Here is a 17578-nt window from a genome sequence, read left to right on the forward strand (position 1 = left end):
TTGTAGTCCAAGTGACGGCGGTCATTTGCCTTGTGTGCATTTGTACTTTTCTAACATGACTGACTGGACTCTGTCCCGGAACAGAGTCAGACAACTGAGTGGAAGCAAGTCGCTCGGGGGGAGTGAGGGAGCTCAGTGACTCAGCCACAGACATTTGAATATCAAAATCTGAGAGGAAACTGGCACACACACACACACACACACACACACACACACACACACACACACACACACACACACACACACACACACACACACACACACACACACACACACACACACACACACACACACACAGCTGCTGAGTCACACATGAACTGCATATAGACGACAATCAGAATGTGTGCTTATCCCGAGCTTCAACACTGCAGGAAGCAACGCTGGTGTGTGTGTGTGTGTGTGTCTGTGTGTGTTTGTGTGCGTGCAAGCGTGGCAAAACACACTTAGCCTTCATCATCCTCTTAACCTCATCCTCCCTCTCGTTTTCTCATCGTCTTTCCCTCCGTGTCCTCTATCCCTCCGTCCTGCCCCTCCCCCCTCCAGTCCCTCACCTCGTTGCCATCCGGCCAACTGCTCGCACACGGTTGCACATTAGCCTCAAAAAACAGACGCGTGGCAAACGACGACGACGACGACAACACGTTGTACACAAACGCAGGCACAAAAGCAAGGCACAGTCGGGCAGGCGTGTTGGTTTTGCTGGCCCTGCGGCGACAGCATTTCGGGAGGAAGGTGTCAACGCACCACCCCAACGCGGCTCAATCGGAGGGTTCAGAAGTGTGTCATGCAATGACTGGAAGGTGTGCGTTGCCAAACACTTTGTCATTAATGGGAACGTGGTGTGTACACCATTTCCAGACTGCCAGACTTTGATGGTGGGTAAAACCGATAGAAGATACTCAGACTAAACGAATGGGCACTGCTGCAGGTGAAGATATCTTGAATATAATTTTGTCTTGGTGGGTTGATGATAAGAAATTGGTGCGTATGCAAATTCTGCAAGGATAAAATTGAATAATAAAAGGCTATTTTTTTTGGTGAGCTCGGATGCATTTAACACTCAAATGACCGAAATTGGTGCATTTCATATTGCAATTGCAACCTATTACACTGCAGCTCTGGTACTGTAGTTGTGGGAGGGGCAGCCTCAATTTGTTTACCGCAGACAGCGTGGCTAATAAGTCAACAGTTGCTTACAGTTTGCAGGGATGCCACGGCCCTGCCGTCAAGACTGCCACCACCATCGGTAGTCGTGGTCGTCCGAGTAGACACAGGAGGAGGTCGACTCGTTCACTTTGTGCCGCAACACCTTTCATGGAATTGACCGGAGGTGACTTCGGGGAAAAATGTAACCCGACGAGATGGGACAGAACCAGAGTGGGAGCAACTCCGTGCTTCATTCTCACTCATGTCGTCCAGCTGAGTCATCGCCCTGGCATCGAACAATCTGTCCGTCCCAGCCGGTCACACAATCAGAGATTAGCGTTAAATCTGCGTGTTTCGGTTCCTGGCGAAAAAAGCAGGAGTACTTGGTGCTTCAGATGGGTCCCCGCCCATCTTTCTGCTGCGCCATTTTCTGTATCTGTATTACCATCTTACCTTTGCTACAGAAAGAAAAGAAGAAAGAAAGAAAGAAATTGTGTTACCTGTGTGACTGCATTTTGTGCACCAACAATTTTGTGCACCTGAAGAATAATGTCCCTTAATGGTGCAGCTTTGTTAATAGCGTGCGTTCAAGTTGAAACTGGAAAAAGCCTCTTGGGAAGCAAGCCATTATTTTTTTTTCTTTTCTTGGACCTAAACGCATCGTAAAAACCCTCAAGCATCACTTTCAGTCTGTGCATGATGCAAGTGCTGCACAAAGAATGAATATTTCTGTCCAGCATTGGAAGTGCTCCTAATCTGAGAGTCTTAGTCGGGGTTTAAAAACCTTTTTTAAGGATCAGTAAAAAACAGAAAGGGCCGTATCACAATCTGCAATCGTGATGAATTAATTTATATTCAGGAATTGCTTCCAGAACTTTATGCTTTGCTGCCAGAAATATTTTAGTTTGTAATTTGAGGACTGAAATAAACAACAACAAAAAAAAAATCCCATAAATGATAGGGTCGCAGTGCACGCTTGTCTGCCTAAAACCAACCAAGCCATGCAAATCAAACACAAGTCCAAAAGAATTTGTTCGTTGCCCAACACATAGCAGAGTGTGTTTTCATTCCGTTTAGTGCGCGTGTACAGGAAGTAACTTCCTGCATTAATCTGAAGCGACAGTAATAGAAGAGTCACTGTAGCGTTCCTCTATTACCATCCACCCAATATGGGGATTTTATCTGTTTGGACAAAAAGAAAAAAAAAACACTCAGTTTTTCAGTCAACGTTGCGTGAAAGTGAAGGAGCGTATATTTTTTCCACTGTACTGGCAGCTTTCAACGGTTAAGTACTCCTTAAAACACCAGACTTCCACATGCCATTGATAGAAAATGTGAATTATGCACCTAAAAAAAGCAGTCGTAAACTCCCCTGTCTGGAATAAAAGCCTTGGTGGAAAAGGCAGAGCCGCTCCTCTCGCTCGCGACCTCTGCCAGAGACACAGAGGGCTGTTCAGCCTCGCGCAGGATCTGGATTTTCCAAAGTCGCTCCGGCTCGCAGCTCATAATGCGGCCCTTTCAGCGAGGCCCGTCCGTTCGCCTGGCTGCCTTTTAATTCCTGTCGATTTCTCCGAGCCTTTTCCTCTGAATGCCCCCTCTGTCAACGCTGCCGAGGCTCCTCTTTAAAACTACACTGTCGTCCTGGCTGGTGAGCAGGTTGTACCCTGTTATTGTCGGCTCAGTGATTTTGCGTTTTAAATGTAGGGGACGTTGTCACATGTTGGCATCTGACCTCATGTTGGCTTAGAGGACAAAAAAAATACAGTTTCTGGAATCCTGTCAAGAACCGACAGGAACAGGCAGCATTATTTATTTATTTATTTAATTATTTACTAACTTACTTACTTAAATTGTCTTACAACTTTAAACAACATTGTCAATTTCAATAACGAACAATGCACAAACATTTTTTTTGTTTGTTTTGTGCTTATCTTTCCGTTTTTTTTCCTTTTACCCATTTACTGGAGTACAAACAGTGCACATTGTTATTTGTTTATCTTCTTCTTCTTTGTTTATCCAAATATCTTTGTTGCTGCCATTGATGTAGTATAAGAATTGGATACTGGACTGGCAATATGGCGGCACACCGACTTTTCCCAGTGACCACTCAAGGCACTGCAGCAAAAAAATCCTGTGGGCTCAAAAATTATTTTTCCCATAGACCGCAACACAAACATAAATGCCTTTAAAATGTCTGAAACGCGATTCGTGGAAAATCTTTCTATTGTAGCTTTTTCAACTATGATCTTCTAGTCGTTTAAAAAAATGATAAAGGCCAGAAAATCACCAGAAAATAATTTATTCCCAGCATGACGTCGCAGCGTGCTGACACGTCTGGAAGTCACTTTCACCAGGATCGTTCTGATTGGCCAAATAGATTGTGTGAGTTACAGAGGCATGATGGGAAGTGACACTACTGCGCATGCTCTATGGGCCAAATAATGCGGCGGTCAAAAACCTTTTTGACGTATGTGCTGGGTGAGCAACTTCACTGAAATGAATGGGCTGCCATCTTGGATTCTTGGGGTCTTGTTGCTGCACAATCAACACTTGTCACATGAAACAATAAAATTTGAATTCTATAAAAAATCAATGGCTCAGTTAGGTGGCGCATTTCTTTTAATGAGACTCCAGAAAGGCCTCTGGCACGATGTGCTGGACAAAATGGAAAGAGTGGAAGGAAACATTTTAACAGACAATCACCTGGAGAGCTTACACATACTCTTCCCTTCTTAGCTACAGAGTCTGGACTGTGAGAGGCGCTGGCAACAACTTCACCTTTACACAATGTGCTGTATACCGACAAGACTCCGATCGAAAGAAACCCGCAACTCTCTCTGAAACAGTTTTATGCGCGCAGCTCCTGGCTTGTTGGTGGCCTCGGGTGCACAGAGGCCGGTCGCTGCACGAAGGCGACCATCAGTCACTCAATGGGGGACTAATTCATGAGGTGGACAACAAGCGACTGGAAGGAAGTGTTGTAGCCAGAGGCTAACTTAAGTGAAAAACCTGTGAAGCCCTTTGCTCGCCTACATAATAAATCAGCCCTTCTTGAAGTGAGTGCTGCTGCTCCGCTCCGTTTCAATTTTACATTTCCTCCGGTTCTTGAATAATTCTTCACAACCTGCCCACTTCCTATTTTCCTCAGCCATAAATCCAATCACGTCTTTTGGCAGCTCAGAAGTCAACAGGGTTTTAATCTGAAACGACCCCAAGGCGCCCTTCACAACACTCCGACCAACAGCAGCAGTGCAGCAGTATGTGTAAAATTCATACACTGTGGAAATTAAAAAACAGTCTAAACAGTTTATTTCTTTCTCCATCCAATTGGCCCACCTGATCATCAAACTCATCCATCTGTTGAACATTTCCACCTCAGCCACAGAGCAGAAGTGAGGAAAAGCTCTAACCCAACTAGTCAACAGCGCTCAGCCGAAAGCCTTGTGATCTACGTGCACGTGTGTCTGCGTGCTTGCTTGTGTGTGTGTGTGTGTGTGTGTGTGTGTGTGTGTGTGTGTGTGCGTGCGTGCGTGCGTGCGTGCGTGCGTGCGTGCGTGCGTGCGTGCGTGCGCCTGCTGCCGCCCGGGCCCCATGACGGCGAAGACGTCAGCCGTTGTCTCGGGTTGGCAAGGGAACCCGGTCATGTGGAATCGCCGGAGAAGACACAAGAGGAACTCGGGAATCAGCTGACTGTGGCCACTTTGAGCTCCGAGGCTCTGCAACACCGTCGGCGAAAGTCTGCGATTATCTGATGCGCATCTGAGATCTCCAAACGATGCGCCCCAGACGGCCCGACTGCCGCGTCCCTCCGCTGGGAGTCACGGAAGCGAGAGGAAAAATCCCAAAGACACGAGGACAAGTGCAAGTTTGGCACCTCAAAAAGCAGGAAATTCAAAGTTGGATTTCCATAAGCCAAGTGGATGAAACCAAACAACACTGGGCCTTTGTGGAAAATGACCACAGCAAACTGAGGACATCGGCTCCGTCAGAGCCTCTGTGTGTGTGTGTGTGTGTGTGTGTGTGTGTGTGTGTGTGTGTGTGTGTGTGTGTGTGTGTTTCATTTGAACATAATCAAATGAATTTGCCTGATTTGATTTCAAGGCAACATAATGTCATTGAACCCCTCACACACCAACACACAGCGAGATGGAGCTAAACCGCCCTGCTCCGGTCCATGACAACAATAACTTGCCCTTGAGCAAGGCACAGGGCTTTTAGCTATTTAAAAAACAAAACAAAAAAACGCTATTCAGTTCAATGATTTTCATTAAACAGGTGACATTTTCTTCTTTTTCACATCGCACACTGATGGGAACTGGAGTGCAACCATGCCACCTACCTCAAATACTAAAGCACCCACCAGACTGGTTTTTTCACACGCACACACACACAAAAACAAATGCGTTCGTGGCCACACACACACACACACACACACACACACACACACACACACACACACACACACACACACACACACACACACACACACACACTCCCCTGAGGGCGAGCATGGGAACTTGACAGGAGAGAAAGGGTTCCACGTGCTGACAAGACATCTCAACACACTTGTCGAACAGCGTGTGTGTATGTGTGTGTACTGGTAGTGTACATGTAAGCTGTGATCCTTTACATGCAGGAGTTTAATTAAGCAGTATGGAACACGAAGGAGTGGCTTGAATATATCTCGGGCCGGGCGACCCAGATCATGGGTGTGTATCGTGGCCCAATCATGTCCGTCAGCGATCAGACAGGAAGGCAAACAACAGCGAGAGAAACAAACACCACACAACTGGGCCTGCAGCAGCCAAAATACATATTAGTTTGTTTTGGCCTTAATTGGCTTATTGGTATATGGGTGTGGCCTTGGAGGCGATCACACTTGACGATTATTATCATTATTATACACTACCAGTCAAAAGTTCGGAAGCGCATTGCTACCACCCTAGAAAAAAAAACAGGGCTCAGTATCACATTATAATGTAAAACTATCACGTTCATTTTCACGTTATTTTGTGATAATTTCACGCTATAATGTGAAAATGATCACGTAAAACCTGTTGGTTTTTTTCCTCTATGGTGGCAGGAATGCACTTCCATACAAAGGTTTGGACACACTGATGAATTTAATGTCTTTTCTTTCATTCCCACGACTACTGATATTGCAGTTTCTCACTTAAGGCATCAAAACTACGTATGAACACACATGGAATTATGTAGGAAACAACACAAGTGTAAAATAACTCAAACACGTTTCATAGTTAAATTCTTCAAAAAAGCCCCCTTTCATAAAAAGCCTAATTAGAGTTATGGCAGGGGATGAATGCACCCGTCAATAACAGCCGGACTGAGCCCTTTGCACTGTGCGTAGTAGTTATTGCTCACATATAATTTAAGACTGTGCAATATTAGTAGTTTGTTGGGGATTTTGTTAGACTGGCACATTGAAAAATCCTCACACTGGAGACTCCAGCTGACTGAGAGACACGGAAGAGTCGAACTGGATGTGTGAACCGGAAAGGGTTGAATTACAGCTGAGAACCTGAGCAGCGATGAGGATGATTAATTACATTCGACTGCAAGTCCGGCAGTGATTAAAACACGAGTAGGCCGACTCTTGCATGCACGATACATAGCCTGGTTACGTTTGACCTTAAATTAAAAATTAAAAAAAAAAACTGCGGTTCCATTGCTTTTAATGTGACGGGTTGTTTTGTTAACATTAGATAAGACACTGAGCAGTGTATCATTGAATAGAAACTCAGTGTTGGCACAAAATGAGGATATTCTTATTTAGGAAAAATCATCCTAGTTATAACCAAGTCAAGTATTTTCAGGCTTGGTTTGGTTCTGCAGGCCACAGATCAACGCTTGCTGGTGTGACCACCGGTGATCCAAAGTTTCCAAATCAGCCAGAGGAGACGCAGAAGGCGTCACGGCCGACGCCGAGCCACGTGCGCGACGGGCACCACAAGCTCACAAGTTGCGGCACAACACAGCTGCGCACAAAGGACCTTCTGACTGCTTCTGACCGCAGAGACTCTTAAAACGTATTGTCGTCAACAAGAGCCGTGGAGAGGAGAAGACAGCTGTCCAAGCATGGCGCACAGCTGCACACACACACACGCACACACACTGAGAGAGGGAGAGAGAGAGAGAGAGAGAGAGGGAGAGAGAGAGAGAGAGAGAGAGAGAGAGAGAGCGCAGTGGAATGTGCTCGGTCAACACGCACTGGTATACGTTGCATTAGCTTTAAACTGAGCTAACCGCTAACAGATGGCCAGCGGGCCGGAGTCCTCTGCAGGGCCGATCTGGGCCGAACCAGGCCAGGACCTGGGGACGATCGAACCCAAAGTTATACCTGTTTGAACGGGGAGGCTTTCCCCCCCCCCCCCCCTCTGCTCAACACGTGTCTCCTGCAGGTTTTTCCGTGCACATGTGCCGACTTGGTTCAACTCACTTTACCTCCTCACGTGGCAGCGGCTGGCATCTCCCATTGGAGCAGAGCCGCAAGGTGTCTCGGACTGATCACACACACACACACACACACACACACACACACACACACACACACACACACACACACACACACACACACACACACACACACACACACACACACACACACGCCTTTAAGTATAAAACTTGCAAAAACAACAGCGGGCCGACGCCGGAAAAAAGGGGGCTGCGAGGACACGTTTTATTGCGCCACTGTTGTGACAGTTGAAGTGAAGGCGAACACTTTGAACACTTTTCCATCACACCACAGGGAAAAGTCACCGGGACGCTCAATGCAAGAGAAGGATTTTCATTTAATGGAAGCCACATTTCCTAGGATTCCGCTTTAAGTTCAATTTTTCTTTAAAAGAAAGGAGAGAGAGAAAAAAAAAAGCCACCAGCGTTTGGTAGACTGTGATAAATCTGTTCCATTTCCTGTGCACTGTGTCTCAATTTTGTGTGACCCCAGTGTTGATGACATGGCAAATGTTGCGAGCAGCGCGACTCGCGCGGCTGAAATGAAACCGCTTAAAGCGAAAATGAGGAAACGACACTGAGCTTCAGTTAAGCCAAGCGTTGCCCACCACACCTGGCTTTGCCCACCCTCCTCCAACAGGAAGTCACGTTGTTCTTCATTGCACACCCAGGGATGGTCTGCCCGTCAATGTTGATCATCTTTTTTTTCAGTCTGAGACTAAGGTCACACTTACTTGGATTATTTACTTCTTAATATTCACCCTCAATGAGAGTTGCAGTAAGCAGTAAGCAGATATCAGGACCATTTTTTTTCTTCCTTCAAAAGAGTTTTTAGGGCTGCGTGAATAATTAATGAGCAATGACGACCCCAAACCTTGTGATTTAATCATCAGGCCGCCACATCTCATCTATCCAAAACGTGTTAATGCCATTTGTTTCTAAGTCAATGACTGTATTGTATTCTCAGCGATAAATGCCATCAGAAACCTCTCAGCCGGCTGAGCCAAATCAATACAACAAGGAAAAGCTGACAATCGCCCTATCTAACAGGTCCGGAAGCTAAGAATATCTGGCATTTTATCTCCATAACTGACGTCATTTTAACTCAATCGACACTGGTTATTTTTGTTACCCGCCGTTGGCAAACTTAACGACCTGCTCGTTTCAACATGAGAAGAATCCCTTTGATTATTAACGTTTCACTGCTCAGCATCCCTTTCACCCGCAGAACAGTTTGCTGTTCCCCGGTTTCAAAAAAAGATGGCACTATAGCATCTTATTTTCTGTGACATCAAACTGAATCATCTTCTTCAAATAGCTATGAAGAAGAATCCCCACGCAAACGCATTCAGACAAAGAGGCGTTCTAAATGCGTAAATCTTCTGAAACCCTCTGACTAAGAAGACGCAAACATGGCCCACTTACATTAAGAACTTTGGCCAATTTGCAAATCACCTGAGCAACAACGTCTAAATATAACTTTTGGCGAACATGCAGTGTCGGAAGGCTCGACTTTTATCGCCGTTGGCTGAAAAAAACAACATGTTTGATGCCGTTTCTACACGCCTCCCACATGCAACCGAAAGCCCGGCGTGACACACGCCGACGTCTCTGCTGCAGTGAAAAGCGCCGGTGTAAATGCAACGGAGGATTCCGAACAACCATTTATTTTTGGGCGTATCTGCCCCGCGCTGATAGATGACATCATGTGGGCGAAGAGTGCAAAACGGCAGCCTCGACTTCCTCGCCCCGAAATAGCAATTACACATTTTTGTGAATATGACTTCAGCTACCGTGAATTTATGGACTTTGCACAGCCGGGCAGTGCACATTACGGAGGTATGAGACGCTGTCCGTGCACGCTTAACACAGAGAAACGGACCCAACGCCAAGGAAACTTTCCCTGAATTGCATGATGAAAAGAAAAAAAAAAAAAAAAAAACACCCGCCGAGATGTTAAGACGCCGTCTAACGCATGAGGTGGATGTCGTGTGCTGTTACAGAGTGTGATCACAAAGGGTCGACACCGCGGCTAATCCTTCCCAGCTAACAGGTGCAGAGGCCTAAGGCCAAACTTCAACTTCTTCTCCTTCGCGTTTCCGTAACAGTTTTTAATAAAAGCAATATTTCTAAAATTTCAACAAAGTACAATTGCGACTTGCAGGTGTTTCCACTGAGTGGTGTGAAGCGCATGACCCGTAATTCTCGTAAAATCTCGTCCCGCGTACGAGAATTACGCTTGCTTTTGTTCGTTTATGTTTTGTTTGCTGTCAAGAATTGTTGTTATATTTTTTCCTCTTTGATTACCTGTAAAAAAATATATATATATTCCGTCTCCTCCTCCGTCCAAACATAACGCACCATTTTCACTTGAAGTGAACTGGTCACGTGACCCCGTACGTGAAAAGTGTTTCCGTGACACTTTTGCGATATACCTCCATATCCCCTCATGAGAGCGGAAAAACCTTTTTGCGATATTTGAGAGGTTTTCCGAACTTTAGGCGTTTCCATTACCAGTTTTTATATTTAGGTCTTGCGCAATTCTAGGGGTCATGGAAACGCAGCGAGAGTTAGTCTGAAAATTGACATTGGTTCCACTTTACTTCCTTCTTGCACGTCCCATTTTCAGTAATGTCACCGCCCTTGTTGTCTTAAGAGGATTAACGTGAGACTTTTTTTTTTTTTCATGCCAATGCGCCTTTGGGACATAAAAGTAGAGACGAAAAAGCAGAAGTGTATAAAAAGTAGAAAGGAGAGAAATAAAAAAGCAGAAGCTACTCAAGCTGACAACTTTTCATACATGAAGGATTTTAGTAGTAGAAGATGATGTTTATTTAAAAACGAATGTGATGAGACGCAACAGAAACAAATCCTATTTTATTCAACCAAACCCTTTAAATTTACATTGGAAGGGTTTCGGTTGAATACGATCCAAATCAGGCTTCGCTGACGGGACGACTTTCAGCTCTCATTGCCGGGTTTTGTTGTGTTGTTTTGTTTTGACCCGTCAACTCGGTGCCGTCGACAGCAAAATGCGTTTTTCCGCAGAGCCGCCGCTGCTGCTGCTGCTGCCGCCTTTCTGACAAACAATCGCGAAACCCGAAACGTGACGGAGCACGTCCACGGAGCCTTCCGCTGAAGGGAGCGCGAGCGTGAGTCATCCAATCGATTCCTCACACGCACACACTCGCATGCGGCCCGGATTCCATTTAAAATGCCAACTGACTTTCGTGTTACATAATGGCGGGAGCAGCTGAGCGTCTTAACAAGCTCCGACTCAGTCGAGCCAGTGGCGGCGGCGACCGACATGCAATCACCGCCGCGGACATGTAACCGATGCCGAGAAATTCAATGCAATGATGTCGTAAAGAACAAAATCTTGGTGAACATGATAAACCCTCGTCCGTCCGCCAGCCCCGTCTGACGAGCACTTCAGCAGAGACCACGGAAACAATTTTTTTTTTTTTTTGCAAAAGTCAGTTCCAGAATATTTTTTTTGCGAAAGGCTTTCGAATTTGCAGGCACCACAGAGACTTCTGCGAGTCCCGATAAATATTTCACAAACGCTCGACTCAGATGTGGGTTGGAATGCGCAGTGAGAGAATCAGTAGCGACTGTCACGTCCACACGCTTGCGCAGCTATCGTTTGACAAAGTAGTATCTCGTTCCGGGGAAGAAAAAAAAAACATTCCTAACAATAACTCGACTGTTGAATAAGCACTGTTCAATATGAGGTAAAGGTGCGTGCGAGAGTCGAGAACAAACACGAAACGTTCTGAAAGGAACAAAGAATTGCGCAGAAAATTGTTGATCTTGATATATATAAAAAAAAAAAAGAACGGAAACAAACTCTTAAAACTGGCTCTGCTGTTCTCCTGGTATGTTTCAGACAGGAAGCTCAATCATTTCTGGTTTCTCCATAAAACATCACACACACACACAGCTACACTTTGTGAAGCCAAGTGGTTTCTCTATTATGTCACTATATATAATTTTAAAAGATAACTCTAAAAAGATCAGGCTGTTGGGACGGAACAAGCTCGCTCACACAAACACACACGCACGCACTTCTCACTCGCTTTGTTGTGTGCAACCCACAGGTCATAAACACAATCTGATGATTTGTGGGCGCCACTGTTTGTGTTTGTTTGTTTGCGTACCTCTGGTGCTGGTTGCCATGTCTGCCACCTTCTGGAAAGCATCCAGGAAGGCTCCGGTCATCGCGATGGTCGTCCTGAGACAAGACAAACACAAAGACACGTTTCAGCGCCACGTAACAACAGCAGAACGCTCACACGTTTCCTACTGCCCAGGCCGACAGCACGGGACTCCGCCTGTATCAAAACACGCGGGGCACAAACAGTGCGAGCCAAATGTTAGCCGACCTGCTCCGAGCTGAAACCAGGCCACCGAATATTTACTATCAAACTAATGATTCAACAGCCACACGATATTTTCTCATTAAGGGGCTCTGCAGGGCTTTCTAATTTTATCTCCAGCGGCACACACTAATGAGTGTCAATAACAATTAGCAATTATGGAAGCTGATGAGGACAAGGGCACAGACACGTTGCGTATCGTGAGCAGGAGACACGGATGTGGGCCATTTGTCATTTTTATACATGGTTTGTATTGTTTAATATTTGGTCTTTCTGGTTTTTCCGGTTGATTTATTTCTCCGAAGGGTAAACAGTCGTCGCTCGCTGTGGTCACGCCACATATTTAAGTGCCTTTTCGAACAGCAGAAGATGTGGCGTGTGTCCTTCAGACAAAAAAAATTTCAAGATTTTGAACTGTTTTTTTTTTAGTTTTTTTTTGTTTGTTTTTTACAGATCCCGAATAACATGGATGACCTTGGCTCAGAGACAGCAGGATTTGTGATTCCTGAGAAGGTCACAACCACAGCAGCTGCGTTTCCATTGCCCCTTGAATTGCACAAAACCTAAATATCTTTGTCAAAAAAAAATCTTTTTTTTTTTTTAATTTTCACTTTTATTTTGCAAAAAAAAACTGTACGGAAACGCAGCTTGTGACTGTTTGGTGCAACCAGAACCTTCCGTTGCTTCTCATGTTGCAATGACTGATCTTAACTCACTGTTGAGAACCCTTAAATATTGAAACCCATTCCTACAGGACGGCTGGTGGGTTACCCAGCAAAGTCATGTGACTTGTTTGCTTACATGTCAGAGGCGTGAAGAAGGAAAACAAAAATCAACAAAAAGACAGAAACAGGCTCTTCTGTGGTTCAGATCAAAGACGCAGCAGAAGGGGGATCAGAGTCGGGCACTGGAGACGACAACAAACTCTGCTGCCTCTTTGGAGGGCAAATAAAGGACTTTTATTTTGGAGGCGAGGTCGCCAGAGCCACATGAGAGGCTGGTCGCCCTCAAAGGCCAGGGTTAGGAGTGCAACTGGAGACCTTCTCTCACACACACACACACACACACAATAGAGTGCATTGATGATGGGTGAGTCAAGTCTGTTTCTATAGCTGTGCACACACACACACGTATCCTCATTCCTCTTAAAACCTAACAAGGAAGATCAGATGACACTGCCATCAATGGCTTGTGTGAGTCTGCATGGCCTTAGTGGAAATTGTCTCTCGTATTATCACACACACACACACACACACACACACACACACACACACACACACACACACACACACACACACACACACACACACACACACACACGGTGAAACCTGCTGAGGGAGTTAAAAGCCAGATCATGCTGAAACAGACTATTTTGGTGAAGACATGTTGATCGGCCCATATAAAATTATATTTTAATGCTGCTGTGAAACACAACAGATTCCAGCTAGTGCAAGTATTTGAGGGGAGGATGGGTTGTTAAATTTTAAATTGGTGCTTCTGAATTGGGGAGGCTTTTAAATTGAAATGTAGAGGTCTGAATTGACGAAATCACTCTGCGATTCTGACTACTGCAGATTTCAGAAGCCGGTGAATAGAACCTGAACGCAACATGAAGTCACTGTGCAGCCGCCTATTAATTATTAACTGAATTTCAGTTCTGTTTGAAATATTTTCGAGCCACTGTGTCAAAAGCCAACATCTTCTGTCGACTTCCAAAGTGAAAAATCTCCCCCTCGTGTTCAGCAGATGTTTCATAAGTTTCAGAACCGGTGCGTTGTGTTGTCACGATGGACTTCAGCCCATTGGTAATTTCGAACCGTGCGAATGCGACACTGTTGCACTAAACCCAAAACAAACAGCACAACAGCGGTACTTGCGCCGTTTCCCGCTCTTACATCATTTTTGCAGCAGTTGGGGAAGCGTTTGATGAAGCCCAAAGTGGGTTTTTTTCTTGAGAGGCTGCTGCATTTATTGGCTGCTCTACCGCAGCCTCGATTGTGAGTTTACTTGACAACTCGGTGTCTTTCCAGAGAGGAGCTCCGCAAGACACAGCAGCTGCAGAAGAAACTGAAGGTGCTCTTTTACGCTTTTGTTTTGCGTCATCTTAAGATCCGTCTACACGTTAGCTTTTATTTCTATTTTTTCTTTATTTTTGAATAATATCTGTTGGGGAGCGTTAGGCAATTCATTCGGGTTATTCGTCACGGCGGATGTTATGTGTTTTCTCTTTACATTGTGGGTGTGTGTTTGTGTGCGGCAAGCTGGCTGAGTGACATGGCTAATGGACCGTGTCGGTGTGCAGCGACCAGATGATGCTTATCAAAGTAAACTGGCCTACTGGGAAACGCAGCCTGTTGTGATGTTATTCCACAGAACCAGTGAGTGGGGTCACTGTTGTTGGGTCGGAACCCAAGCGTTGCGTCATGTGCGATGCAGAGGGATAACGAGAGGCACAATTTGGCAAGCGTTAAACAAACAAGGCCGAGGATTATAGTCACAAAAACACACGAGTCCGGACGTTTGTGCAGATTGTGTTACGATGTATGTGCACTTGGTGGACAATGCTCTTATATGTGGCAACATAAGCTGTGAAATACTGCAGTGGAGTTCAACGTGTTGCCTGTGAGGACAAGGGATGTGTTAGCCCGAAGCCTCGCTGATGTAGAACTGACATCGCATGAGTGTAAATCATGTTTATGGCTCAGCTAACGCAGAAAACAATCTGTTTTTCATTACATATGTGTTTGGATGTACATCTGCAGCACTTACACACTCGCCGTCTCCCATGTAAACTCACAAGGGCCCATTCAGAGCCTCATTCTTAAGTATAGATACCAGGCCTCACGAATAGCAGCGGCTGAAAGCACTGCATCATGCACCCTGGCGACAAGGGATGACGTGGAGAATCTCATGGTTTAACTGTAGGCCGGCTGTACAGTGTAATTGCTGCTCTGGCTGAAGAGCCTCGTTCAAAACACACAAATTCATCATGTCGGCCACTTGGGGCAGCAGTCCCTTTTTCATTACGCATTGATGTCACAATCCTCTGACATCGACTTGTCTCCACAGCGCAGCCACACGCCCGAGGGCACGCGATCGCAACGCTGCGTGTCATTAACATCTGGATGGGAGCATCACTCGCTAAACAATGGGTTTAAATGGCAGCAGCACTTAATGAACTGCCTCGTTGAGTTGTTCCCATATGACTCCCCCACCTCCCATTTTACCGTTAACTGCTTCTTTTGACTTGTCTGCTAATAACCTCTCCAGTCTCCATTTGCATATATGAGGCGTGAAAAAAAAGGTTGCAGGAGCTCTGCCTGAACAGGCTGCAGACGGAGCTGGCGAACGACCCCACCCCACCCCCACCCCCACCCCGTCTGTGTGTGTGTATGTGTGTATGTGTATATATGGTGCGTGCATGCATGCGTGTGTGTTTGTTTTACCTGAGCTGTGATTGTAGCTTGGCTCCTTTGGTTACAAAGTCCTCCCACGTAGGATAACTGGCCTGAGGCAAACACAGAGAACATCAATGACGATGAGTTCACAAAGTCTGACCGCGCATTGATTCGCAGGGAGTTGCACACAGAAGCATCAAACACGAGGCCGGAGCGAGAGGCTGCCAATTACATGCAAGAGACTCCAACCTCGACGTGGCGATGGTTTGTTGTTATTCCAGTATCATTATTCCCTCTGCACTGATTCCTTGGTCTTGGATGCAAATATCACTTCATCTAGGTGTACTTTCAAGTCAGTGTGGTTTAAGCTGCTTTGAAAATATGTGGAGAATTGAAACATCTTGACCGACAGGGGAGCCCCCCTGCGTGATCAGAACTTTGGAAAGTGGATACTGGGAACCTCCACTTGATCATTGCGGAGAAATCCATGGCTTTAAATGGCACCGCTAAAGCAAGAAATAGCTATCAATAGTATTGATGTTTATATCAATGTCAGGACAAGGATTCTCCACAGCTGATAACGTCATCATAATCCAGTCAGGAGCAGCTGACCGACTGCAGATCTGCTTAAACGTCTTCACAATCAGAACCAGATAAGAGAAGAAAAAGGAGCAGAGAAACAAAGATTAGAGGTAACTGCGTATTCTTTTAATTGAGTTTGGCTGTCGGCGATGCTGAGGTAATACAGTGCGTTTAGCGCCAACAATGTTTCCAGATCTCTTTCTGAGAACCAGGACCTCTTGTCACTCTATTCTCCAAGAAACAACTGCTGTTCTGAGCGCTGTGGTAACAATCAACAGCTGACTGCCTCGTGTTATTTTTGGCTTCCCGGGATCTCGAATGAAGGCAGACGCCCGGCCTCTCAACCGCCCCACAAACACACAGACACAATCGAGAAAAGAAAACACCATTATGCGAGTTGCTTTCATCTTTCCCTCCTGCGAAACGGCTGCATTTTCTCCCCCAAACACGTTTCCGACCAGGGCGACTCGCACTGTGGCGCGTTGCGACATTACTGAAAATACACACATCATCAGCTCAGCTTCGCTTTATCACGCTGGCGTATTCTGGCCAGGTTTGCTGGAAGTCATCCAGCTAAGACAGACTAGGCCGAAACTGTCAGCGATGCTTCAAGTCTCATCTGCAGCCACTTAAAGCATCTCGCCGGGGCTGAACCTCTGTCTTTACGACGTAAACGCCGTTTTCACGGCGGCATTCTGGGAAAGCAGCTGACTGATGATGTAATTGGAGGCTGGTCGGAGGCGGTGGGCTTTTGACCTTGGGTTACATCTGTGACCGGCAGCTGCTGGTAAGCTCTCCTGGTTATTCAATAAAAAAAATAAATAAATAAATAAATAAAAAAAAGCAGGGAATCCCTGGCTGGAAAACAGAGCTGAACCTTTTTTTTTTTGTGCCTCTGCAATTTCCCGGTCACACTCGACTGTCCTCTGTTTCTGCAGCTCTACCAGGGAGGGGATAATACCGATTTAACCCCTAACGCCGCGCCATTAGCCTCTTAGCTGCACACCTCTAAAGCTGTGAGCTAACCCCCACACTTCGCGGCAGGCCTGGAGTGAGCATAGCACAGGGCCAACAGGTTTACTGCGGCCGCGGGGCTTTTAACAATACGAGGTAAAATGCTGCAGGTGAGCAGCGGGACGTCCGCGGTCAAGACAAAGAAAAAGCGCAGACTTGCAGAGAAAATGAGCACGGTTCAAAAATCTACAGACCGATGAACTCGGAACAGTCTGCAGTTTTTGGAGAAAAAGAAATAAAGAAAAAAAGTAACAAGGTCCGATGACCCGTATTAGCAGTTACTTAATGCGGAGTGGGTGCTGCAACAACACAACACATTGTTCCAGATAAAAGACTAAAGCTTTTTGAGTTGATGTAATCTCCCCAAAACCCCATCCCACGCGCGGCCCCGTTCTCCCCTTTATATTAATCTTTCAGAGAATCTGCAAATAAAATAAATGTCTGGTTTCTAAATCTGTCCGGCTTTAAACCTCTTATTAATGTGATTTTTTTTTTTTTTTGGTAAGTCTGAATTTGCGTGTTGCAGGTGAGTCAGTGTCAACCGCTGACTGCAGCTACGTCTCAGTTCCTTGCAGCCTGGGAGATTTT

General features: G+C 45.8%; 1 protein-coding gene across 3 annotated transcripts in view; it reads right to left on the reverse strand.

Annotated features, from left to right (window-relative positions):
• The window catches only part of mtss1 (MTSS I-BAR domain containing 1), a 48163-nt gene that overhangs the window by 20129 nt on the left and 10456 nt on the right, over window positions 1-17578 (reverse strand). For all 3 annotated transcript variants that reach the window (XM_076024803.1, XM_076024801.1, XM_076024800.1), the window contains exons 2-3: window positions 15443-15504; window positions 11778-11851 (exon numbers count right to left, since the gene is read on the reverse strand). In XM_076024803.1, coding sequence (XP_075880918.1) covers window positions 11778-11851; window positions 15443-15504 — 136 coding nt within the window. The remainder of the gene's footprint in view (window positions 1-11777; window positions 11852-15442; window positions 15505-17578) is intronic.

Source organism: Nelusetta ayraudi, unplaced genomic scaffold (assembly GCF_046127955.1).
Source record: "Nelusetta ayraudi isolate G7.1 ecotype Tasmania unplaced genomic scaffold, CSIRO-AGI_Nayr_v1 ptg000017l, whole genome shotgun sequence".
In the NCBI taxonomy this organism is placed as follows: domain Eukaryota; kingdom Metazoa; phylum Chordata; class Actinopteri; order Tetraodontiformes; family Monacanthidae; genus Nelusetta; species Nelusetta ayraudi.